The 26,505-nt window shown below is 45.4% G+C and overlaps 1 protein-coding gene across 3 annotated transcripts in view; it reads left to right on the top strand.

Moving 5' to 3' along the window:
* The window catches only part of raly (RALY heterogeneous nuclear ribonucleoprotein), a 149,224-nt gene extending 123,372 nt beyond the window's left edge, over positions 1-25,852 (top strand). For all 3 annotated transcript variants that reach the window (XM_041203671.1, XM_041203672.1, XM_041203670.1), the window contains 3 exons: positions 6,693-6,856; positions 21,608-21,652; positions 24,016-25,852. In XM_041203671.1, the coding sequence (XP_041059605.1) occupies positions 6,693-6,856; positions 21,608-21,649 (206 nt within the window). In that variant the 3' untranslated portion in view covers positions 21,650-21,652; positions 24,016-25,852. The remainder of the gene's footprint in view (positions 1-6,692; positions 6,857-21,607; positions 21,653-24,015) is intronic.
* The last annotated feature ends 653 nt before the right edge of the window (positions 25,853-26,505 follow it).

The raw sequence follows: 26,505 nt of genomic DNA, 5'->3' as shown, positions 1-26,505 counted from the left end.
AACAGAGATGAAAGACTCCATATATTTTCACATTGTACCGTTACTTCCTATCGTTGCTAATTCTCCAAGCTGTAGATTTTTTGTACACAAACTTTGATGCAATAGCAAACTCATCCTCTCACACAACCGTGAGTTTTAAAAGTATGTGTTTTAATCTTAATAATTCTATAAGCCGAATATTTCACCACCTGGCGTAAGTCTTTCTGTGCCTGGTTTTATATATTCTTGGTCCTAAAATACATCTGTCTCTAATCCTCGAGCATCATTAAGGGAAATGGCAGACTTTTCGAGATCACTAAACCAGTTCAGTCTACATAGCTGCTCTGTCTTTGTTAGGAATAAAGTAGTGTAAAAACAGATCAGTTTCTTACAATGAGATGTTAAACTCAGGCCTGGGTCTGCTGGCACAGGATTCCATAGGATATTCAGGAAGAGGCCATTCCCTACCAGTCAATACCGGAGTTTATGCTTCACGCCTGCCTCCTCCCATCTTCCCTCATCCAATCTATCAGACAGTTGATTGTTCTTACACAACTCGAATCTTGCTGAAAAGAGACAAACGCTACCGAAGCTTTTCATCAGGACAAACACAGGAATGCCAAATTTCAAACAATCACAACAATTTATACTGCAGGAGAAAAGAGTGCTGATTGGTTGGCACGTTGACTCTCATTGGCTGAGACATTGTCACGAAGAAAGCAATGGGAGACTATAGGCTCCCCAAGCTGGGTTAAATTTTAAAAAGGTACAAGGCTTGAACATATTCCTTTAGTTTGCGGAGAATGGGTCCCTGAGTGTGAATATACCGCGCTTCCAGCGAATGTAAATGAGTCATATTCTGAGTTTGACTTATTGGGCTGGGATCTTCCACTGCTGTTCGCAGTGGGTATCATGGTGGGCAGGAGCAGAAAATATCGCAAGAAGATCAAAAATTGGTTTTACAGCGTCATGAAGCCAGTTTGCGATTGTGTTGCTGCCGTCTTCAATGGCGGCTGCATTTCTCTCCCTAGCACATCGGGAACGTAATTTCAAAATATTTGCATCTCATTATAAGGACTCTTGACCGGAATCATCTCCCCCACCAACGCTGGATCATCCGGCCAAGTCGGTGTGCAATTAGAACGACATGTTTCACAATGGACATGCGCCTGGTAACTCACACTTTGCTCAAGGATTTGAGGCTTGTTCGCCTACCTTGCATCGTGCAGTGCTTGTGGTAATCAGTGCCGGGCTCTGCAGGCAGAAGCACATCACTTTCAGGGGGTGGTGTCAGAGGCAAGTCTCTACCGACCAGACCAGCGGTAAGGCGGGGGTGTCTTTGAATGGGCCGCAGGGTTAGGGCTGCACAGGGGAAGGGGGGAAGCTAGCTTCAGGCGTGGGATGGGGCTGCAGAGCTGGGGCTGTACTTGGGGGGGTACAAGTGGGGGAATGTTGCACTCAGATACATGACCTGGGGGAGGATGTGAGGGTTAGCGTCCTCAGTGCCAGGATGGGGTATCTATGCAAGTGGCCTCAAGATGGGGAGGGGTGAGGTCTACTCATTGGTCACCTCAAAATGTTCAGGGGCTAACGAGGGGATGTCCACCCAATCACGATGGGATCAAGCAATACAGGCAGAGGATTGAGAGGTCTTGGAGGGAGGGAAACCTGAACATTAAGCCTCTTTGTGGCAATGGGTGGGGGTTCCATACTCTCACAGGGAGGGTCCAAGCTGGTCTGGCAGTGAGAGCTCAACGCCGCCATCTTCCAACTGCAGTGGTGGTGTATTACAAAATTAAAATGAGGAGGAACTCTGCTGGTGAGGGTGCTGAGGGCTGATTGGAGGGCAGATGCATGCAAACGAGCAGAGAGGCACAGCCGAGACAAGTTAGGAGCCTCTCAATGACATTGCAGGGAATCAGGAAAGTGAAGCAATGATGTGCATTCATGTGAGACTTATCTGGCAAAGTGGGACCAATTGATCTCCTTGTTTAAACCCCTTGTTCGCAGTGCGGAAATTCCCCAGAACGCTAACGAACTCCAGGGCAATTGGGTGACTGGATGAGCTTTAGAAGCGTGTTAGAATCGTAGCGCTGGACACCTCACAGAAAAGAAGCCTCAGGCTCCCCTCAAAAAATGCCATTTCCTGACCAAACATTACCCTCATGTTTAATCCAGAGGGTGTAGTATTAGAGTGCAGTGAATGAGACTCTCAGTGTCTGGGCTGAAAGTGCCTGGCCAAATCAAAGCAGTCAGTCATGTAAAGGGGTGCAGGAGGACCTTGACACACACCCCACACCGGGCAGGGGTGAGTAGTTGCCAACACGGAAACAAAGCCCTTGAACCCACATTCACTGACGAGTTATTGACAGAAAGAGGATCTTTGGAGACTAATGCTGACTCGTGTCTGTTTGTCATTGATAGAGAGGACTATCAGGAAGATGGTGGCTGGATATATTGCTGCCTGCATCAATGCATGCAGGCTGGGGAGAAGAAGATGATTGTACAGAGGCTTCTGGCTCGCCAAAGGGAGGAACAAAATGCTCAAGGCCAGGGGGCCGCAGAGCTTCCTCTGGATGCAGGGGATGAGGCTCACAAAAAAGTCACTTGTAGGTGCCTGGTAAGACCAATGGTCTACAGAACACGCGTGTCTTATCTACAGATGTGCGAGAACCAGTGTCGCTGACGCCTGCACATGTCCAGGGATCTGGTGACTCACATTTGCCACATTCTCCAGGAATTGGTGCCGCAGGGACTGGGAGGGAATCCATTGCCTGTGGCTCTGAAAGTAACAGCCACCCTGAACTTCTACGCCAATGGCTCCTTCCGGGGCTCCACTGGGGACCTCTGGGGGATCTCTCAAGTGTCAATGCACAAATGCATAATGAGGTGACAGACACCCTTTTCGTCAAGGCTCACAATTACGTCAACTTTGACAAAGATCAGGTAAGCCAGGAAACCGGGCTTTGCTGAGATTTCCGGATTCCCACAGGTGCAGGACACCATCGACTGCACTCATGTGGCTATAAAAGCTCCCTGGCACCAGGCACCCCAATATATAAACTGGAAAGGCTTCCACTTGCTCAATGTACAGCTGCTCTCCGGTCATAGGAAACTTATCATGCCGCTTTGCGCCAGATACCCAGGAAGCATCCACTACTCTGACATCTTGAGTCGATTGCAGATCCCGGACACCTTTGAGGGACCACACAGGATCCAGGCAGGGTTGGCTCCTCGGTGACAAGGGGTACCCACAAAGGACATGACTGAAGACGCCCGCGTGGTGGCCTCAGACTCCTGCAGAAAGGAGGTCCAAGGAGGCTTGTGCGCTAGCTGAGCATGGGTGGAGCAGACCATAGGGATCCTAAAGATGCGATTCTGATACCTGAACAGTCTGGCAGGGCACTCCGGTACGCTGCCCAGAGGGTCTTGGGGATCATCGTGGCTTGCTACGTGCTGCACAACCTGGCACTGCAATGTGGGGAGGACTTACCAGATGTCGATATGGAGGAGGATGCACGGAGAAGTATGAGGAGGACATCAAAGGGAGTGAGGGTGTTGATTGGAGGAAGCTGTGTGAGGCCTTCATAGCCACCAGATTCCATGAGGAGGATGATGAGTTGCAGTGAGTGGACAAGTGGCCTCCATTCTGGACCAGCATAAACACCAGCGTCTTGCTTTTCCTCTCATTTCGAACAGGAACTTCAGTATGAGAGTGAATAATTTACACTTCAGGCTCACATTGTCCTGATCCTATGAAGATGATGAAGCAGCGGGAGTGTGTGTCCTTTCTGAGATGAGGCACTAATTGGAGGAGGGAGTCCCAGCATCAGACATCAGAAGATGCTGCATCTTCAAACGTCTCTCCAGCATCCCAATCACAGTGACAACTACAAGAGCCAGGAGCTATCCTCTGTGGGCTCGTAGCTATATTCCTTCAATCTGACAAAGCTCCTCAAGGTGATCCATCTCCAGCAACAGAACAACACATTCTGTGCAATCTCGATGGTGTAACTGATCGGTGACACTTGGGCCATGGCATTCGAGGACATTCCTCAGGTGTGCAGAGATGACTCAATCTTCTGTGTCACCTTCTCCTCTATTACGTTAGCATCCAGCACTCTCAGTTAGCGATGCTGGCCTGCATTTATCCTCACCTTACTCTGCATGTGGACCACCTGAATATGACAACGTTCAACCACTTACATGCCAGGCTCTTTAAGACACACATTGTGCCCTCACAGCCAGTCCTGGCCCTTGCAAACTCCAAAATTCTCAGACACCATGAGGCCTTCAGGGTGATGAGTTGTTGCAAATAAAGAGCAGACTTCAGCTCCAGTACATCCTCGCTCCTGTCCCATTGATCCCCTCAACATTGTCTAAAACTACAATGTGTGTTTCCAGAGCCTGCTCAACAGCTCTATTGACCGCTGAATATCACCATTTGCGATTAGCATCACTCATCTCAACGAGTGTTTAGGTGATTGGACGGACAGCGCTGCATCCCAACATTGTGACAAGAGTCCTGTGGCCACAATCCAGACAATTACAGGCTGAGGAACAATCAAAGTTGTAGGATTGAGCATCAGGGCAATCGTGGCTGAGAAGGGCAGAGCTTCAGCACATTGAGGTGGTCGGGTGCTCCCACTTACTCAGCAGATATACGCTTGGAAATGCGGTTGGCAGACAGGAATGCACACGAGCTCTGAGTATGGACTCATAGTATGAAATCCATGCCAAGAGACAGAGAGCACATGGAGTTGCACAATATATGATGCTTCTCCATGCGTAAGCACATCTCTCCTTGTACACTGCACCTTTCAGGAATGCAGACGAACACCTCTGCCTCAATCATACCCTGCCAAGAATAAACATGACACGGCCCTACAAAGCATCTGAATGAGGAACATTCCACAAGCACACTTAACGTTAAGGTCAAGGCATCGCTGATGTCGAGGATGATCTGGAAAAGGGCCACGCACTGAGGTGACTTGGAAGCAGATTACAGAGACAAGAGGCCCATGGTAGCAACATATGCAATGAGTGGGGGGAGGGACCATGGGATCTCACCTGATTGACACCGGCACAGCTCATCATACAAAGAAGGCATTACACAAGAGGAGATGTGAAATGGGTGCGATTCTATTTACATTTGTGAACATTATATACATGTTGTGAACACCTGTTGTACCACCGTTGTGCTCCTAAATCTTTTTAACTCTCCTAACACTACCACTACGTCTGGGTGCATCCCTGACATCCCCAGCGGAGGTGATGCAGCCTGCTGACTGCTACGCCCTGTTGTCTGTGATGACTTTGGCGGGGGTGCTGTGAGGGCCCCTGAGCCTGCTTTGGGTGTCCCGCTGTGGGGCTGATGCACCCTCCTCGACCTGTGGAACTGGAGGTGATGGGGTCACAGGAAGAGGGGATTGGAATTGGCCGGACAGTCCTGGAGTCATCTGGGTGGATGACCCCAGGGTGTCCAGTTGCTGGTCTTCCTCCCTATGGGTGCCCAAATGATCCTGGCTGACTCCCTGGGAAGGAGGGTAAGGGGCAGTGAGATCCAGCTACCCCAATCCCGTCTCACGTACACACTGGATGCTGCCAATTGCTACAGTAATGGAGGGTAGCTTCGGAGAAACATCATTTGATTCCATCAGCCAGTCGCTGGGATGTACAGAAATTCATACGCAACATTGCTCAATTGTGTGGTAGGCAGAAATCTTTTGGACTGATGGCAGTTTTCTATTAGTGGAAAATATCACTTGTGTCACCACTGCATTACAACAGTGTGAAACAGCTTGCTCAAACTGTTGTTCAAATTTTTCAGGTACTTTGCCTTTCCAGGGTGATTTGAGGTAGACCAGGCACTTTTGAGGTCTGATAGTGGCAGTCTTTTCAGAATTACCTGGGAGCAAGGGGAGTTTCATATCGTTCATTACTTTCTCCATGGCAACGCCTCGGGCCAACCAGAGTTGACTATCCAACCAATCGGTACCCTTTTCTCCTGTGGTATAAATTGTTGTGATTGTTTGAAATTTGGCATTCTTGCATTTGTCCTGATTAGTGCAAGATGAAAAGCATCAGTAACGTGTCTCTCTTTTCAGTGAGATTCAAAATCTTCCATCATCACCCTTTATTCCCTTCTCCCTCAATTCTTGTCCAGCTTCCCTTAACTGCATCCATACTATTCACTTCAACTACATTCACGCCGGTCTCTGGGTAAAGAAGTTTCTCCTGAATTCCCTGTTGGATTTCTTGGTGACTACCTTACATTGACAGTCTCTAGTTCTGCTCTTCCCTGCAAGAAGAAACATTCTCTCTGTATCCACTCAATCAAAACCTCTCATAATTTTAATTACCTCTGATGGGTCACCCCCCCCTCAGCCTTCTTTTTTTCCCCAAGACCAGCCTGTCAATCCTTTCCTGGAAAATTAACCCGTTCAGTGAATGTCAAAGATCCCACAGGACATGTCAAAAATGAAATGGGAATTCTCTTTGTGTCTTGGCCAGCACTCCTTTAACCAACACCAAACAGATGATGTGGTCACTCATCTTTGTGAAATTTTGCTATGTGCATTACTGCTGCATCTGTAAAACAATAGGGATTACATTCGCTGAGAACGTACTTGAGGATGTGGACATTGGTCTATTTAAGCAAGTTCTCTCTTACTTTTGTAACTAAAAGTTTCCTTTCGTGGATCTTTCCGCAGAGCCCAGGAAGAAAGTTGATGAGGTCAGGACTGAGCTCTCCCACGCAGACTCTGCTTCGGAAACTGCTGACACAGTCACAGAGGAGCCACTGGGGGAGGAAGCTGACTGCGATGAGCTCGAACAGGGTGAAGCAATAGAAGATAATGAGTGTGAGGATGAAATGGTGAGACTGGAAACTTGAGCAACAGTTAAAATCTGAGGAATAGTAGCTCAATCATTCACAACAAATGGATTTGAAGTTTTCTGATTTAGTTTGAATTGTGGTGACTGTTGTTACGTAGCTTGGGACTGTAAACCAAAGATGTCAACCTCCATTTGCTCACTTTTATTGATGTTAATAATATCATTGTTCATATTAACTTCCTTTTTTTTACTTATCCTACATTCCCAACATATCAATGTTGGAGGAGGTGATGGCATAGTGGTATTGTCCTAATGAGTGCAAGAGATTGAGGGAATACTCTGGGCACCTGGGTTTGAATCCCACCATGTCAGGTGGTGGAATTTGAATTCAATAAAATATCTGGAATTAAGAATCTAATGATGGCTGTGAAACCATTGTTGATTGTCATAAAAACCCATCTGATTCACTAATGTGAAATCTGCCATTCTTACCCGGTCTGGCCTACATGTGACTCCAGACGCACAGCAATGCAGTTGACTCTTAACAGCCCCTCTGAAATAGCCTAGCAAGTTACTGAGCTGTATCAAACTATTAATAACAAGTCAAAAAAATGGCCCACCCGGCATTGACCTAGGCACTGGATATGACAACGGCAATCTCAGCCCTGTCAACCCTGCAAAGTCGTCCTTCCTAACATCTGGGGGCTAGTGCCCAATCGGGAGAGCTGTCTCACAGATTAGTCAAGCAACAGCCTGACATAGACATCCTCACGGAATCGTACCTTCCAAACCATGTCCCAGACACCACCATCACCATCCCTGGGTATGTCCTGTCCCACTGGCAGCACAGTGGTATACAGTGCTGGGAGTCCTCAACATTGACTCTGGACCCCATGAAGTCTCATGGCACCAGGTCAATCAAACTTCTGCTGATTATCAGGTATTGCGTACCCCCTCAGCTGATGAGTCATGTTGGACAGCACTTGGAGAAAGCACTGAGGGTGACAAGGGCGCAGAATGTACTCTGAGTGGGGCAACATCAAAGCCCATCATCTTGATTGGCTCAGTAGCACCACAACTGAGCGAGCTGGCCAAGTCCTAAAGGACATAGCTGCTAGACTGGGTCTGTGGCAGGTGGTGACGGAGCCAACAAGAGGGAAAAACAAACTTGACCTCATCCTCACCAACCTTCAGATCCATGGCAGTACCCGTAGGAGTGACCACCGCACAGTCCTTTTGGAAATGAAGTCCCGTCTTCACATTGAGGATACCCTCCATCATGTTGTGTGGCACTACCACCATGCTGAACGGGATAGATTTTGAACAGATCTAGCAGCTCGAGACTGGGCATTCATGAAGCACTGTGGGCCATCAACAGCAGCAGAATTTTTTAAAAATTCATTCATGGGATGTGGGTGTCGCTGGCTGGATCAGCATTTACTGCCCATCCCTAGTTGCCCTTGAAGGTGGTGGTGAGCTGTCTTCTTGAATCGCTGCAGTCCATGTGGCGCGGGTACACCCACAGTGCTGTTAGGGAGGGAGGTCCAGGATTTTGACCCAGCGACAATGAAGGAATTGTACTCACCCTCCACAATCTGTAACCTCATGGCCCAGCATATCCCCCACTCTACTAATACCCTCAAGCCAGGGGATCAACCCTGATTCAATAAAGAGTGCAGGAGGGTATGCCAGGAGCAGCACCAGGCATATCTAAAAATGAGGTGTCAACCTGAAGCTACAACACAGGGCTACTTGCATGCCAAACAGCATAAACAGCAAGTGATAGACCGAATTAAGCGATTTCACAACCAATGGACTAGATCTAAGCTCTGCAGTCCTGCCACATCTAGTTGTGAATGGTGGTGGACAATTAAACAACTCACTGGAGGAGGAGGGTCCACAAGCATCCCCATTCTTGATGATGGGGGAGCCCAGCACATCAGTGAAAAAGATAAGGCTGAAGCATTTGTAAAAATCTTCAGCCAGAAGTGCCGAGTGGATGATCCATCTCGGCCTCCTCCAGAGGTCCCCAGCATCACAGTTGTCAGTCTTCAGCCAATTCGATTCACTCCACGTGATATCAAGAAACGGCTGAAGGCACTGGATACTGCAAAGGCTATGGGCCCTGACAATATTCCAGCAATAGTACTGAAGGCTTCTGCTCCAGAATTTGCCATACCCCTAGCCAAGCTGTTCCAGTACAGCTACAACACTGGCATCTACCCGGCAATGTGGAAAATTGCCCGGATATGTCCTGTACACAAAAAGCACGACAAATCCAACCTGGCCAATTACCGCCCCAACAGCCTATTTTCGATCATCAGTAATGGAAGGAATCATCAACAGTGCTATCAAGCGGCACTTGCTTAGCAATAACCTGCTCACTGATGCCCAGTTTGGGTTCTGCCAGGGACACTCAGCTCCTAAACTCATTACAGCCTTAGTTCAAACATGGACAAAAGAGTTGAATTCCAGAGGCGAGTTGAGAGTGACTGCCCTTGACATCAAGACAGCATTTGACCGAGTGTGGCATCAAGGAGCCCTAGCAAAACTGGAGTCAATGGGAATTAGGGGGAAAACTCTCCACTGGTTGGAGTCATATCTAGAACAAAAGAAGATGGATGAGGTGGTTGGAGGTCAATCATCTCAGTTCCAGGACATCACTGCAGGAGTTCCTCAGGGTAGTGTCCTAGGCCCAACCATCTTCAGCTGCTTCATCAATGACTTTCCTTCCATTATAAGGTCAGAAGTGAGGATGTTCGCTGATGATTGCACAATGTTCAGCACCATTCGCGACTCCTCAGATACCGAAGCAGTCCATGTCCAAATGCAACAAGACCTGGACAATATCCAGGCCTGGGCTGACAAATGGCAAGTAACATTCGCACCACACAAGTGCCAGGCAAAGACGAACAAGAGAGAATCTAACCATTGCCCCTTGACATTCAGTGGCATTACAATCGCTGAATCCCCCACTATCAACATCCTGGGGGTTACCATTAACCAGAAACTGAACTGGACTAGCCATATAAATACTGTGGCTACAAGAGCAGGTCAGAGGCTAGGAATCTTGTGGTGAGTAACTCACCTTCTGACTCCCCAAAGCCTGTTCACCATCTACAAGGCAGAAGTCAGGAGTGTGATGGAATACTCCCCACTTGCCTGGATGAGTGCAGCTCCAACAACATTCATGAAGCTTGACACCATCCAGGACAAAGCAGCCCATTTGATTGGCACCACATCCACAAACATTCACTCTCTCCACCACCAATGCACAGTAGCAGCAGTGTGTACCACCTACAAGATGCACTGCAGGAACTCACCAAGGCTCCTTAGACAGCACCTTCCAAACCCATGACCACTACCACCTAGAAGGACAAGGGCAGCAGAAACATGGGAACACCACCACCTGGAAGTTCCCCTCCAAGCCACTCACCATCCTGACTTGGAAATATATCGCCGTTCCTTCACTGTCACTGGGTCAAAATCCTGGAACTCTCTCCCTAACAGCATTGTAGGTGTACCTACACCACGTGGACTGCAGCAGTTCAAGAAGGCATCTTCTCAAGGGCAGTTAGGGATAGGCAATATATGTCGGCCTAGCCAGTGACACCCACATCCCAACGTGTTGATTAAAAAATAATTTCAGCACAGCTGTCAGCTGCGACTCAGTGGCTAGCACCCCCGGCAGTGCAGCACTCCCTCAGTACTGACTCTCTGACAGTGCAGCACTCCCTGAGTACTGACTCTCTGACAGTGCGGTCCCATTTATCTTGTTGCTTGCTTGACTCGTACAATGGTTGCCTAGGCAACAACCAGGAAATTGTGATGAAAATATTTTTAAATTGTGCTGGATTAGATTCCAATTTAAATTTCTACCGAAATTCATAATCATAGACATAAAAGCCTGCGAAAAACCAGTGTAATTGGGCAGTGTAATAAATCTTAATTGCTTCTTTCCTGCTCTTTGCATTCGTAATGATTCCTTGACGTGTTTAAATCTGGAGTCCTGGTGCAGTTTTATTAAAATGGCAGAAAAATTCTGCAAAGATAAATGTTTTAATAAGGGTGTCCAACTAATTAAAATCAGTGAAAATTACTTTACAAGGGCTACACTGAACCATTGAATCATTTCATGAGTGTACACTAGTCAGCTTCTTAGTAATTTAAATATTTTGTTGATGGAGAAAAAGGTAAATTAATACTTGTGCAGCTGAACTGAGTGCAGTTTGAAGAGCCTTCAAACCAGGGTAATGGGCAGAAGTCTCGCAATTTCGACTTTGGGGTGCGACTGGTTTTGTGGAGGTGGTGGGGGTGGGGGGGGGCCTGATCCAGGTCAGTTGAATCTTGAGTCAGAGTAAAAGACGACAGAAAACACAGACATGAGCGGCTAAAGGGTCATTCACTGATGTTTGAAATTCTACGACCTTTTGTACCAGTGTGGCAGGAATCTGTGAAACTGGAGTAAACTCCCACCCTGAAGTGATTTCAGAGTAAAGCTGTGCTGTAAGACACGCTTGCGTGTGTAGGAGATTTCACCTCAGATCGAGAATGTGGTAAAATGTGGACAAAGCACAGTGTTCCCTGTATGTTAATAAGAAACATACAGTCACGGTTTCCAACCTGCAGTTGCCCTTGTGCTGAGTAGCAACCAATGGATGTTCTAGAAAGTGACAACCACTAGCGAGCTCGCTCAGTTTCCAGTGGCCTTACAAAGTGAGGCTCAGTCTTTTAGATGAAATTAACAAACCCAACAGACTTATGGGAGATCATCCGTGTACTTTGTCATTGCGTTTGAATTCCATACACCCTGAGATTCATCCAAAATGATTGGAGGTTTTAATTGTGGATCTACTACTGGGCAGTGGGCCTATTTACATGGGAGTAAAGCTGTGCTGTAAGGCACGCTTGCGTGTGTGGGAGATTTCACCTCAGATTGAGAATGTGATAAAATGTGGACAAAGCACAGTATTCCCTGTATGTTAATAAGAAACATGCAGTTTAGATGGGGGATGTGTAGATTCCACTGAATGCATTTTCTGGACATGAATCTACAAGCAGGAAAAGGAACAACGTGACCGTTAAACTTTCTGCAGTTTACATGCAATTTTCAGCCTGTTCAGCCTATGTTGGTGTTTCTGCTCCACAGGAGCCTCCTCACACCCCTTTTCATCTCCCCTTCTCAACCTATCCTTCTGTTCCTTTCTCCCCTCATTTGCCTAACTAGTTTTCCCTTAAATATATCCATGGCCCAGAATTTTTCCCTTAAATATATCCATGGCCCAGAATTTTTCCCTTGTCGGGTGGGCTCTGCAGGGGCAGTCGGGAGACTGACCACCGCCCGCGATCGTCTCCGCACCGCGGTTTCACGTGAACTGGCCAATTAAGGCCCACCCAGAGTGGATCGCGAGCAACAGCGCTGAGCGCTACCTGTGCGGGCGGTGGGGAGAGGGGTGAGTGTTGGGCCTAACTCGCAGTTCACGCATGTGCTTGAAAGAGCTCTTCAATCTCCCTGAAGCACAGAGCTGCCTCGACGATTGAAGCGCTGTTTAAAAAAATGAATAACGACAGTAAAAAAAAAGTAATAAAACATGTCCCCTCATGTGTCACATGAGATGGGACGTGTTTTAAATTCCAAAATAAAGTTTTTATTTAATGTTTTACTTGCTTTTCATCCCGCTCGTGGATGAGGTTTCCTAAATAACGTAAAGGCCGCTTCGGCCTTTTGGCCTGCCCACCAGCCGTTAGTTTGGACGGGCAGCGTAAATTTCAAGTTAATGAGGTTGTTAATGGCCTTAACAGGCCTTTTAATTATCGGCTGCGCGCTCGCTGAACGAAACATCTTGGGACGCACGCCCGACATCATCGTGCGTCATTTCACACTCAGGCGTGTTGAGCGTGTGCCTGCATGCCCAGCGTAATATTCCGACCGTGGTATTCATCTCAACCACTCCCTGTGGCAGTGAGTTCCACATTCTTACCTCTCTCTGGGTGAAGAAGTTTCTCCTGAATTCCCAATTAGATTTCTTGGTGACTATCTTATATTTATGGAGTCTCCCCTACAGCCATGGTCGTTGTATTCCTTTATATATGGAGATGAGGCCTGTGGACAGTACTCTAAGTGTGGTCTAACCAAGATTCTAGACAAGTTTAACATGACTCCTCTAGTATTGTTTATTTTGATCCCCTCCATGGTGTTCTACTTGAAGGCAGGTCTGACCCACAGTGCCGCGATTTCAACCATGGGTAGGGTAAGGAGGCAAGTCCCAAATCCACCCCAGCCAGAATGGGAATTGAACCCTGTGCTGCTGGCATCAAATCTGATCCACACCAGCCATCCAGCCCACTGAGCCAACCAGCCCTGAGGGGTCCAAGGTGCTTTTACACAGGTGTTGTAGTCTGGAGCTATGGACAGTGATGGGGAGAGGCTTGAACTTTCTTGCCATTACATGGCTGTATAGGAATCACTCCTGCTCTCACCACCTGCCATTGGCGTGTGTCAGAAGGATTTACTAGTTGATACTCAACCTGTTTGGCCACATTATGAACCTTATCAAGACCTGACTCAAACTTCAACCCAGATCTTCTGGCTCAGAGGCAGGGACACCACCCATTGCACCATAGGACCTCCACCCCCTCCATTGTGTGATGAGGTAATTCAACAGGCCACTGATATTACACCCAGAGGCCATTTTGCCTGTGTGAGCCTTGGTAGTAAGCATCGGCAGCCTATTCAACTGTATGTGGCATCACAGCTGAGCCCCACCCTATTCTTCAGCAGTTGCCTGTGGCTCAGTGGATAACAGTCCTTCATCTATGAGTTACATGGTTGCGGGTTCAAGCCCCACTCTGAAGACTAGCGCACAAATTCCAGGTTGACAGGAGTTTTAACTGAAGGAGTGCTGCACTGTCAGAGGTGCCTTTTCAGCTGAACCTTTTGGTTGAGATATTAAACCTAAGTCCCTGTCAACCCTCTCAAGTGGATGTAAAAGATCCTTTGAGAATATTCAAAGGAAAGGATGAGGAGTTCCAGCAGATGTTCTGAGCCAATATTTATTTCTCAACCAACATCACTAAAAAAAAACAGATTACCTGGTCATTATCATGTCACTGTTTGTGTGGTCTTGCTGTGCACAAGTTGTTCTCTACATTGTACAGCGACTGCACCTCAAAAGCATTTAATTGGCAGTAAAGTGCTTTGGGAGGTCCTAAGCTTATAGAAATACAAGACTTTTCACTGGAGGAAACGCAACCACGAATTAATGCACAGCAAGCTCACACAAACAGTCACCTGATAATGGTCAGATAATCTCTTTTAGTGACATGGGTTCAGAGGTAAATATTGACCAGGACATTGGACATCGTTGCTGTTCTTCAAAATAGTGCCATATGATTTTTTACACCAACTTGAGAGAGCAAATGGTGGCATGGTTTAATGCCTCATCAAAAGGCAGGACCTCTGGCAGTAGAGCACTCCCTCAGTACTGCACCAGGAGTTTCAGCCTGGATTACGTGTTCAAATCTCTGAGGTAGGACTCATGCCCACAGATTTCTGACTCAGTGAAAACGCTACCAAGTCAGCTAAGGCTGGCACCTGTATCGAGGTGACATTCCCTGGGTTACACACTAGCGTGGGGTTGCTTATCTGAAGCATGAAAACCCTATTTTGGTGGGTGGGGTGGGTGGGGTGGGTGGTCTCATAAATAAGGTCATCAGATCCAGAGCAGCACCAGGTGAATTGGAGACATGTTGAGAAAACAGAACAGCATTCAGGGTTGATACTGTTCATACTTAGCTGGGAGGTAAAAATTATACTGAGTACAGCAACTTTGCTGAACCTGTCTCCTTGATTCTAATCTATCATTATACAGGTGTCAGTTAGAATACCACTACTGTGATAGAATTGTTTGACCTCCAAACCTGGCTTTTTATGTTTAATTTTATGCCATTTTCTGGCACATACAAATCTCATTAAGACATGAAACCCACTCGCCTGTACCATGTTGTAATGAGGTGAACACAGAATCTGTTTTTGATTCATTCTAACCATGTCTTAATATCTGAATCTCAGCATGAATCCAAATCCATCTGATTTAATTTAAAACTGCAGTGACTTGGCTGATCCCCAAACCCAACAAAAAACCATAAGACATAGGAGCAGAAATTAGGCCATTCGGCCCATCGAGTCTGCTCCGCCATTCAATCATGGCTGATAAGTTTCTCAATCTCATTCTCCCGCCTTCTCCCCGTAACCTTTGATCCCCTTACCAATCAAGAATCTATCTATCTCGGTCTTAAGTACACTCAATGACCTGGCCTCCACAGCCTTCTATGGCAATGAATTCCATAGATTCACCACTCTGTGGCTAAAGAAGTTTCTCCTCATCTCTGCTCTATAAGGTCTTCCCTTTACTCTGAGGCTGTACCCTCGGGTCCTAGTCTCTCCTACTAATGGAAACATCTTCCCCATGTCCACTCTATCCAGGCCTTTCAGTATTCTGTAAGTTTCAATCAGATTCCCCCCTCATCCTTCTAAACTCCATCAAGTATAGACCCAGAGTCCTCAAACGTTCCTCATATGTTAAGCCTTTCATTCCTGGGATCATTCTCGTGAACCTCCTCTGGACCCTCTCCAGGGCCAGCACATCTTTCCTGAGATACGGGGCCCAAAATTGCTCACAATATTCAAAATGTGGTCTGACCAGAGCCTTATCAAGCCTCAGCAGCACATCCCTGCTTTTATATTCTAGTCCTCTCGAAATAAATGCCAACATTACATTTGCCTTCCTAACTACCGACTCAACATGTAAGTTAACGTTGAGAGAATCCTGGACAAGGACTCCCAAGTCCCTTTGCACCCCAGATTTCTAAATTCTCTCCCCATTTAGAAAATAGTCTATTCCTACCAAAGTGCATGACCTCACACTTCCCCACGTTGTATTCCATCTGCCATTCTCCTAACCTGTCCAAATCCTTCTGCAGCCTCTCTGCCTCCTCAATACTACCTGTCCCTCCACCTATATTTGTATCATCTGCAAACTTAGCCAGGATGCCCTCAGTTCCTTCATCTAGATCATTAATGTATAAAGTGAAAAGTTGTGGTCCCAACACTAACCCCTGCGAAACTCCACTAGTCACCGGCCGCCATCCTGAGAAGGACCCCCTTATCCCCACTCTCTGCCTCCTGCTAGACAGCCAATCTTCTATCCATGCTAGTACCTTGCCTCTAACACCCTGAGCTCTTATCTTACTGAGCAGCCTCCTGTGCGGCACCTTGTCAAAAGCCTTCTGGAAGTCCAAGTAGATAACATCCATTGGCTCTCCTTTGTCTAAGCTACTCGTTACCTCCTCGAAGAATTCTAACAGATTTGTCAGGCATGACCTCCCTTTGATGAAACCATGCTGACTTTGCCCGATTTTACCATGCACTTCCAAGTATTCTGAAATCTCATCCTTAATAATGGACTCTAAAATCTTATCAACGACCAAGGTCAGGCTAATCGGCCTGTAATTTCCCATCTTTTGCCTCACTCCCTTCTTAAACAGGGGGGTTACATTAGTGATTTTCCAGTCCTCTGGGACCCTCCCTGACTCCAGTGATTCCTGAAAGATCACCACTAACGCCTTCACTATCTCTTCAGCTATCTCCTTCAGAACTGTGGGGTGTAATCCATCTGGTCCAGGTGATTTATCCACCTTCAGACCTTTCAGTTTTCCTAGCACCTTCTCCTTGGTAATGGCCACCATATTCACCTCTGCCCCCTGACTCTCTTGAACCTTGGGGATGTTACTCGTGTCTTCCACTGTGAAGACTGACGCAAAGTACCTATTCAGTTCCTCCGCCATTTCTTTGTTCCCCACTTTTACTTCTCCAGCATCATTTTCCAGCGGCCCAATGTCCACTTTGTCCTCTCTCTTACCCTTTATATATCTAAAAAAACTTTTGCAATCTTCTTTTATATTACTGGTTAGTTTACACTCATATTTAATCTTTTCCCTCCTTATTGCTTTTTTAGTTGTCCTCTGTTGGTCTTTGTAAGCTTCCCAATCCCCTGGTCTCCCACTGCTCTTCGCCACATTGTATGCTTTCTCTTTAGCTTTTTTGCTGTCCCTGACTTCCCTTGTCAGCCATGGTTGCCTCGTCCTCCCTTTAGTATGCTTCTTCTTCCTCGGGGTGAATTTTTGCTGTGTCTCCCAAATTACTCCCAGAAACTCCTGCCATTGCTGTTCTACTGTCTTTCCTGCTAGGCTCATCTCCCAGTCATTTCTGGCCAGCTCCTCCCTCATGCCTCTGTAGTTGCCTTTATTCAACTGTTATACCGTTATATCTGATTCCAGCTTTTTCCTCTCAAATTGCAGGGTAAATTCTATCATATTATGGTCACTTCCTCCTAAGGGTTCCTTCACCTTAAGCTCCCTTATCAAATCTGCCTCATTACACATCAGTAAATCTAGAATTGCCTGTTCCCTAGTGGGCTCCACCACAAGCTGCTCCAAAAAGCCATCTCGTAGACATTCCACAAATTCCTTTTCTTGGGATCCACTCCCAACCTGATTTTCCCAGGCTACCTGCATATTGAAATCCCCCATGATCACTGTAACCTTGCCTTTCTTACACACCTTTTCTATCTCCTGGTGTATCTTGTGCCCCACATCCTGACTACAGTTCGGAGGCCTGTACATAACTCACATTCTGGTTTTTTTACCTTTGCGCTTCCTCAACTCTACCCACACAGATTCTACATCATCTGACCCTACGTCATTTCTTACTAACAAAGCAACCCCACCCCCTCTGCCAACCTGCCTATCTTTTCGATAGGATGTATAGTCCATCTCCCCACCGAATAGCCCCACACTAGTTGTTTCACATCTGTGCTCATTTCAGGAATTATATATAAGATTATTTTAAAAATGGAAAAGCAAAAACATTAAACCTGCATTCTTGAGTTGCCATTCACATTCTTTGATACTGCTAAGAAAAGAGGGAGGGAGAAAGAGAACAGGAAATTACAGGCCAGTTAGCCTGACATCAGTCTTCAGAAAAATGTAGGAATCTTTTATTAGGGCACTTGCTATGATTTTCTAAGATCAGACAAAGTCAACGTGGTTTTTTGAAAGGGAAGTCGTGTTTGACAAGTTTATTAGAGCTTTTTGAAGATGTAACTAGTAGGGTAGATAAAGGGGAACCAGATGTAATACACCTGGATTTCCAGAGGCATTTGATAAAGTGCCACACAAAAGGTTAATAGGTAAATAAGGGCTCATAGAGTTGGAGTAATATATTAGCACGGATAGAGGATTGGTTAATGGACGGGAAGCAAAGAGTAGGGATAAAGAAGGAATTTTCTAGTTGACAGGACTGGAGTGCTGCAAGGATCAGTGCTGGAGCATCAGCTATTTACAATCTATATTCATGACTCAGACGGAGACTTTTTCAAGAGCGATTTAAGAATGGACAACAAATGCTTTCATATCCCATGAAAGAGTGAAAAAAGAGACTGAGGGTAATGTATCCAAGTTTGCTAATGTTACGAAACTTCTTATGTCACAAAGCGTTTTATGAAGTATAATCATAACCACTACCATCTAGAAGGACAAGGGCAGCAGAATATGGGAATACCACCACCTGGAAGTTCCCCTCCAAGTCACTCACCATTCTGAATTGGAAATATTTCGCCGTTCCTTCACTGTCGCTGGGTCAAAATCCTGGAACTACCTCCCTAACAGCACTGTGGGTGTACCTACACCACATGGACTGCAGCGGTTCAAGAAGGCAGCTCACCACCACCTTCTCAAGGGCAACTAGGGATGGGCAATAAATGCTGGCCCAGCCAGCGAAGCCCACATCCCGTGAATGTATAAAAAAATTTAAAAACCTGCACTGATCTGAGATGCTAACTGTGCTTTTCTCTCTCTCTCTCTCCAGATTTTGTTGACCTGCTGAGTATTTCCAACATTTTCTGATTTTATTTCAGATTTCCAGCATTCCCAATATTTTCCATCTGTATGGAGTTGAATGGGCTGTTAAAAGATTACATAATTCAGGAAAGAGGTGAAAATTGTTTTACCGCAAAAAAGCTTAAACCCACCCTCACTGCTTGCTTCCTATAGGAAGCTCTGTTGTGTTTCGGTAATTTTACAAGTTGTGTCACATTAACCTTGAAGTTCCAGGCGACATTACAAGTCTCAAGGCTCCAGTGAAAGAACTGTGAACTCTCCCTGCACCTGGTCTAATGTTCATTCCGTAACCAATGTCACTTATAAGAGCGTTGGTTTTTTCCCATGGAAATGGAACTAATTGGATAGCTCTTTCAAAGAGTCAGCACAGACATGATGGGCTGAAAGGCCTCCTCCTTTGCTGTTTTATTCTGTGATATTATTTCACCTGTGTTTGAGTGGTAACATGGATACATCAGGCTGCACAGCAACAGTCGCTGAACTCAGAGACACTTTGGAAGAAGGTGTAAAAACAAAAAATTCTTTACACTTTCAAATCTCACGTGTGACTATCACCTGAACTATCCCTTTGCAATATTGCCTCTGGAGCACACAACAGCTGGATTGTTGTGATTTTTCTCTTGTCCTTGAACAATGTTCCCAACTACACCAGGTTTTTCCTGGAGTGGGAAGTTGGAGATTCAGCCTGGCGTATTCTTCCAAAGAATTTACAAAGTGAGCTAAGATGCAACAGGACAGAGAAAAGTCAACTCTCCGAGCATCAATTGTCTTATGATGAACTCCCAGCCAAGGGACAGAGCATAACGTGTGTTGTTAGAGGATGATAATTGTAGTAATTGTGGTTTTGGCTGAGGTGTAATATACCTTTAAGAGGATGTCATAAAGGATGATCTTAGTATCCAATAGGAGAGTAGAGTGGGCTTCCTCAGTAGTCAGTAGTGTCGAGAGAGAGTTTGAAATGGAAGCACATGTTTAGTTGCTGCTGAGCACCTTTGTAAATAAACTAAGAGTTTCCACCTAAGAAGTGTCTGCTGATCAACTCTATCAATAGTACCAACTCAGCCACCACTCACAACAAACTGGCGACGAGGATCCAACAATATTATGTGAAATATTTTCCTAAGGTCCAATGGTTAACGTCAATCATTCAAATAAAAACTGATTAGGGGCCAGATATGAAATAACATCTGTAAAATTTTAGTTCAGGAAAATGTCAAATGGGTAAAAAAATACTGTCTTACACTCATCACAATTTTTAAATTCAAGTTGTCAACAGAACACTTCATTCACCAGAATATTAATCCAACTTCAGTCATAGTCTGTTGCATTTGACAGCTGACTCCTCTCTGATCACTGTCTGAAGCTAAAGCAGGGTGTTTGCAAGGCCAACACCCTTACTTGACCTTGAACGAAGCTTCAGGCACCATGTACTGTCTATCACCAAGGCTGCCTATTTCCATCTCCGTAACATCTCCCTTTTACATTCCTTTCTCATCTCATCCACTGCTCGAACCCTGTTCATTCCTTTGTTACCTTCAGGCCCAACAGTCCCAGTCCTCTCCTGGCCAGCCTACCATACATATCCTACCCTCCGCAAACCCTGAACTCAATAAAACTCTAATCTATCTTAATTCACAGCAATTCCCATTCACCAAACATTGTTCTGCTCACTGACCTTGATTGGCTCCTGGTCCAGAAACCCCTCAAACATTAAATTTTCATTCTCTTTTTCAAATTCCTCCATGGCCTCAACCCTCCTAATCCCTGTAACCTCCTGCAACCTTCTGAAAACGATCTGTTCTCCTGACTCTGGCCTCTTGTGCATCCCAACTTGATTCACCCCACCATTGGTGGCCATGCCTTCAGCTGACCAGGCCTAAGCTCTGGAATTCTCTGCCTAAACCTCTCCGCCTCATTATCATCCTGGGGGTCCAGAAGCTGAACTGGACCAGCCATATAAATACTGTGGCTACAAGAGCAGGTCAGAGGCTAAGAATCCTGCGGCAAGTAACTCACCTCCTGACTCCCCAAAGCCTGTCCATCGCCTGTACAAGTCAGGAGTGTGATAGAATACTCTCCACTTGCCTGGATGAGTGCCGCTCCCACAACAATCAAGAAGCTTGACACCATCCAGGAAAAAGCATCACCCTTGATTGGCACCCCATCCACAAACATTCACTCCCTCCACCACTGACGCACAATGTCAGCAGTGTGTATCGCATACAAGATGTAATGCAGGAACTCACCAAGGCTCCTTAGACAGCACCTTCCAAACCCACGACTGCTACCATCTAGAATGACAAGGGCAGCAGACATATGGGAACACCACCACCTGAAAGTTCCCCTCCAAGCCACTCACCATCCTGATTTGGAAATATTTCGCTGTTTCTTCACTGTTGCTGGGTTAAAATCCTGGAACTCCCTTCCTAACAGCACTGTGGGTATACCTACACCACATGGACAGCAGCAGTTCAAGACGGCAGCTCACCACCACCTTCTCAAGGCCAACTAGGGATGGGCAATAAATGCTGGCCCAGCCAGCGACACCCACATCCTGTGAATAAATAAAAAAATCCCCCTCCACATTTAAGACGCTACTTAAAACCTACCTCTTTGACTAAGTTTTGGATCATCTGTCCTAATATCACCTTATGTGGTTTGTTGTCAAATATTGTCTAATGTTAAGCACCTTGGAAGATTTTACAATGTTAAAGGTGCTATACAGTTGTTGCTGTTGAAACACTACAGAATTTAAAGAACTGAGATGACTTACCAAAGATAATAGGAACATGGGAATCACTAATGTTAATTTATTTCCCTTCTCTATTTGCAGGAGACCAATCACAGAGCAGAAACAGAGGGAACATTAGAATAGAAGGTATTCCATTTGCTTCCTTTTCATTCCCTCTTTCTTCGAATCAATCTTGTATTTCAGAATCACCCTCACTGAGTAACTTGCGTGCATGCTTTTAGTGAGGAACTAGCAATTTAAGATTGTGCACAGGGAGCTATTCCTTTGCACCACCCATACACCCATCCCCTGTCAACTCCCTCTTCTCCTCAACATTCCTGTTCCTGGAAACACTGTGTCAGCAATGAGTTAGAGATGGGGCGGGGCAGAATTTAGAACAGTCTATTTTACAGCAAACTGAGTACTTTACAGCAAGGAGTCTATTTAAACAGAACTTCTACAACCACAGCAAACAGAACTCATCACTGAAATGGTGAGGCTGCTGTGTTGCCAGCTCTCTGATTGGCGGGCAGTTCTTGGGAGAAGGCGGTCCTCCTTAATAATAATTAATTGGCCTGGCCCTGGGTCCCGCTGTCTGTCATCTTTTGGGCCCATCGATGAGACCCCTGTCACTAACGCTAAATTCCAGTTTACATTTCTCCAGCAAACTGCAGTGAGTGGAGAATGGTTACACAATAATCATTGAACCATAGAAAAGTTACAGCACAGAAGGAGGCCATTCGGCCCATCTTGTCCAGGCCAGCCTGAGGACACCCAGATGCTCTTTCTAATCCCACCTTCCTGCACTCGGCCCACAGACCCTGCAGCTTACAGCGCTTAAAGATGCAGATCCAGGTACTTTTTAAAAGAGTTTAGAGTTTCTGCCTCTACCACCAACTTGGACACCCACTACCCTCTGCGTAAAAAAGTTCTTCCTGATGTCCCCCCTACACCTTCTGCCACTTATCTTGAATCTATGTCCCCTGGTTCTAGAATTCTGCATCAAGGGAAACAATTTTATCCTGTCCCCTCTATCTATTCCCTTCATAATTTTGTACACCTCAATCAAGTCACCTCTCAGCCGCCTTTGTTCTAAGGAAAATAACCCCAACTGATCCAATCTCTCCTCGCAGCTACACTTTTCTGACCCTGACAACATTCTTGTAAACCTCCTCTGCACTCTCCCAGAGCTATTACGTCCTTCCTGTAATGTGGCGACCAGAACTGCACACAATACTCCAGTTGTGGCCTCTCCAGTGTTTTATACAATTTCAACATTATATCCTTACTTTTATATTCTATACCTCTGCCAATGAAGGAGAGCATTCCATATGCCTTCTTTACAACCTTGTCTACTTGAACTGCTGCCTTCAGGGACTTGTGTACTTGTACGCCAAGATCTCTCACTTCATCTACCCCTCTTAATATATTCCCATTTATTGTGTAATTCCTGTAACTGTTTGACCTCCCTAAATGTATGACCTCACACTTCTCTATGTTAAAATCCATCTGCCACTTTACCGCCCACTCCACCAACCCATCTATATTGTTTTGCAGATTATGGCTATCCTCTACACTATCCGCTACTCGGCCAATCTTTGTGTCATCTGCAAATTTCCCAATCGTGCCCCCATGTTCATGTCCAAATCGTGTGCATAAAAATCCATCCTCGTCACTTACAGCAGTGTAGTTCCCAGGCGTGATTGACAGGGGAGTTATTCAATCATTTCCACTCTGGTTAGGAATAGTGATGTCACTGTGCGCTGCTATAACTTTGTGTAGATGGTTCAAAATGCAGAACACAGCACAAAGGAAGAAAAGATAAAGGGCCCACAGACTTCAAGAATGCTATTGAAATAACTGTAGATGAAGCTGAAAGAGGTCTAGGCAATTGGTAAATTTGACATTCAACAGTCCGTCCAACATACAGCACAAATCAGCAAAGCTGACACAATGTGTTGAACTCTTGTCAAAACAGTGGAGTATGAGTGAGACAAGCTTGTGACTCAGTTGTCCATTGAGGAGGTCAGACTCTATCTTGAGTGACCTGTTGAAACACCAGGAAGATATTTAAGTGCTGGGGACAGTGTAGAGAAGCATTACCAGCCTAATCTCCACTGTCAGAACTGTGAGTTGTAAGGAGAGAATGGAGAGATTTGGGTTAATCAACATGGAGAGAAGAAACATGAGATGTTATGAAATATGAGATCTTAATGAGATACACACAGTTAAGGGACTGAAAAGAACAAATCTGGAATATTAATTTTATTAGATTGCAAAAGTGGTGCAATAAAACAGGTTCAAAGTAGGAGAAAGCAGAATGGGGCATCCCTGAATCATTATTTGATCAGGATTTCTGAGAATAAATCATTATTGAAGTTACTTCAGGTTAATATATTTAATGCCATTCCCACTGATTCCAACTGTCCCATTGTGTTCAGTGAGCCTTTGGCAAATTAGCCATATTGCCTTGAGTATCAGTATCTGTCATTTATCCTTCTTTTTTACAGACTGCAAACTAGTGGTTCCCAGCAGGCTACGAGTAATGGGGAGATCACATGAAATCAACTGAGGAGCTCGACACATAATTTAGAGAAAAACAACTGCAGGCCATTGCTACCTTCAGCTCAACTATACCAAGAGGAAGAGGGGACATCTGTAAAACATTTAGGCATCTGATCCTGTATCACTGCAGAAAGGTTAAAACCTGCTGGTGTGCCACAGAAGTTGCTACAAAAAAAAACACCACACACCATGAGCAAGACTGTTGGCCAACTGCCGCAGCAAGACTCTCTGGGGTTTGTGACAAGTATCAGATTGATCCATTGCTCCCGTCTTCTTAATATGTACAAATATTGTTGTCGACCTTCATCATGCTTGAGAATATTACAAATCTGTGTCACATATTTTGTAGAAACTAATTCCACTCTCCAAGTTTTTCCCTTCTCTCCTGGGACACTCAGCGCCAACCATTTTACCCATGAATGAATGTTGTCAGTGCCATTTAAGAGCTCAACCCTGTCCTGCCCCAGACATTCACTGCCAGCTGAGTGTTCAAGAACCTTGAACGGAGCCCACCACCCCCACAATAACATTTGAGACCATTTTCTCATTTTATTTATTTCTAGTTTAAATGAATCCAGAATCGTTCCACTGCCATTCCCCTCCTACCAACCCCAGCTCCCGGGAATCATATCCCATCAGGGTAGATGTATGATCTGGCACTGGGCAGCTACTAACACACACTCTCATAGCGCTGCCAATGCTGGTTGGATGTATTCCTAGTGGTTTCATCACATGACTTACTTCCAACTTCCCCATCCTTACACTTCCGTCACTGGTCACCTGCCATGTCCATTCTCACAGTGTCCCACCTTCTGGTCAATTGGAAAACAAGCAGACTCTTAAAAAAAAAATCAACCAATCGGAAATAAACTCTCAAAACAGCCCGTTTGTTTTTCCGTACCAAATTCTTTTGCAATGAATAAACGGAAGTGACCAAAAGAAAATGAAAAAAAAAACATTTGTTTTTCTCTCTCTGGGTTGTTGCTCGCCATAGTTTCCTGGAGATTTATCTTCAATTCCTGGAGACAACGGGGCAATTCTAGAGGGTTGGGAACCCTAACTTCCCAGCTGATCCGAACAAAATTGGAGATACTGCTGCAGCAAGAGGTCACTGTCTGATATTTCCTTTCTTTCTGCAAAGAAACTCTGAGGCTTCAGCAATTTGGCAGAGTCAGGAATCGGAAATGAAACCTTGTGCACCATGATGCTAAAAAAAAAGCTAACTTGCAAGATCCATCGCTCTCTTCAGACCTGTTTAGCTGAAATGTGTTTTTGTCTTTATTTCTACTCTTTGACCTTTCAAATCCTGCCATTGTTCTGAATAAGTTTATCGTCGATCTACCGTGACTTGTGAGTTGTATCATTTTTTTTAAGCTGCCAGTATTTTGTTTTCTTTGAAGTATTCTTCAGTGTTAAAAAAATGACAGAAAATTAAACTGTGATTGCTATGGGAACAACCAGAGGATTGATTTGACCATTGATTGACAGGAGAGAATCCACTTCAGACAAATTAACAGGTTCCTCTGCTTCTTCAAGTTGTTGTGGCCCTTTAAAGAAGAACAAGCACAGTCCTGAGTTAGAAATATGTTGCTGTTCCTTCATTGCTGCTGGGTCAAAACCCTGGAACTTCCTTCCTAACTGTACCACATGGACTGCAGCTGTTCAAGAAGGCGGCTCACCACCACCACCACCAATCCACGAGTAATTAGGGATGGGCAATAAATGCTGAGCTTGTCTACAATGCTTGCATCTCGTGAATGATAAATAAAAAAACAATTTGAAGGGTGTGTGCTGTAAATTTAATTGACACAGTAATTCAATATCTTGCTGTGGTCAATATTAAATCCTAATTAGATGTAATCTTCCAAGACCATGTTAGGAGCCTGAGCTGTGAGTGTTAATGGAGACAGTAACTGTAGACCACTGTGTGAGTGTTGGTGATTACTCTTACAAGAAGTAAACTATGCCCAGTAGCGAGTGTGTGCAGGTGATGATAAGGTATGAAGCAGTAACCTGGTAACTGGAATTGAATTTCAGAGACTCACAGCAACTGCTGGTCTATCTAGACACTGTCTCCAGATGATGTGACAGCCTAGTTTAACGTCATAGTGAAAAAACAAAAACAATTGACGTCCAGCTCTTCTGACACTATAATGCAGAGCCCAAACTCCCCACATATACTGATAATGGCCAGTTGAAATCAGGGACTTTTGCACCCTGAACCCCAATGAGAATGGTTAGGAGATTATTGAAGAGTGTCAAGATGACAAACTTCCAGGCTCTCTTTGCTTATAGGTTCATAGAATCATAGAACAGCACAACAAAGAAGGAGACCATTTGGCAATTGGCCCTCTCACAGTTTGCAACATCAGAAAATGGATTTTTAACCAGTTGCATCAGCTCTAGAAACTTGCAACTTCTAGAGCTATTTCAAT

The sequence above is a fragment of the Carcharodon carcharias genome, chromosome 14, assembly GCF_017639515.1.
Source record: "Carcharodon carcharias isolate sCarCar2 chromosome 14, sCarCar2.pri, whole genome shotgun sequence".
Taxonomy (NCBI): Eukaryota; Metazoa; Chordata; class Chondrichthyes; order Lamniformes; family Lamnidae; genus Carcharodon; species Carcharodon carcharias.
The sequence above is the reverse complement of the archived record's forward strand: the minus strand, read 5'-3'. Positions and strand labels throughout refer to the sequence as shown.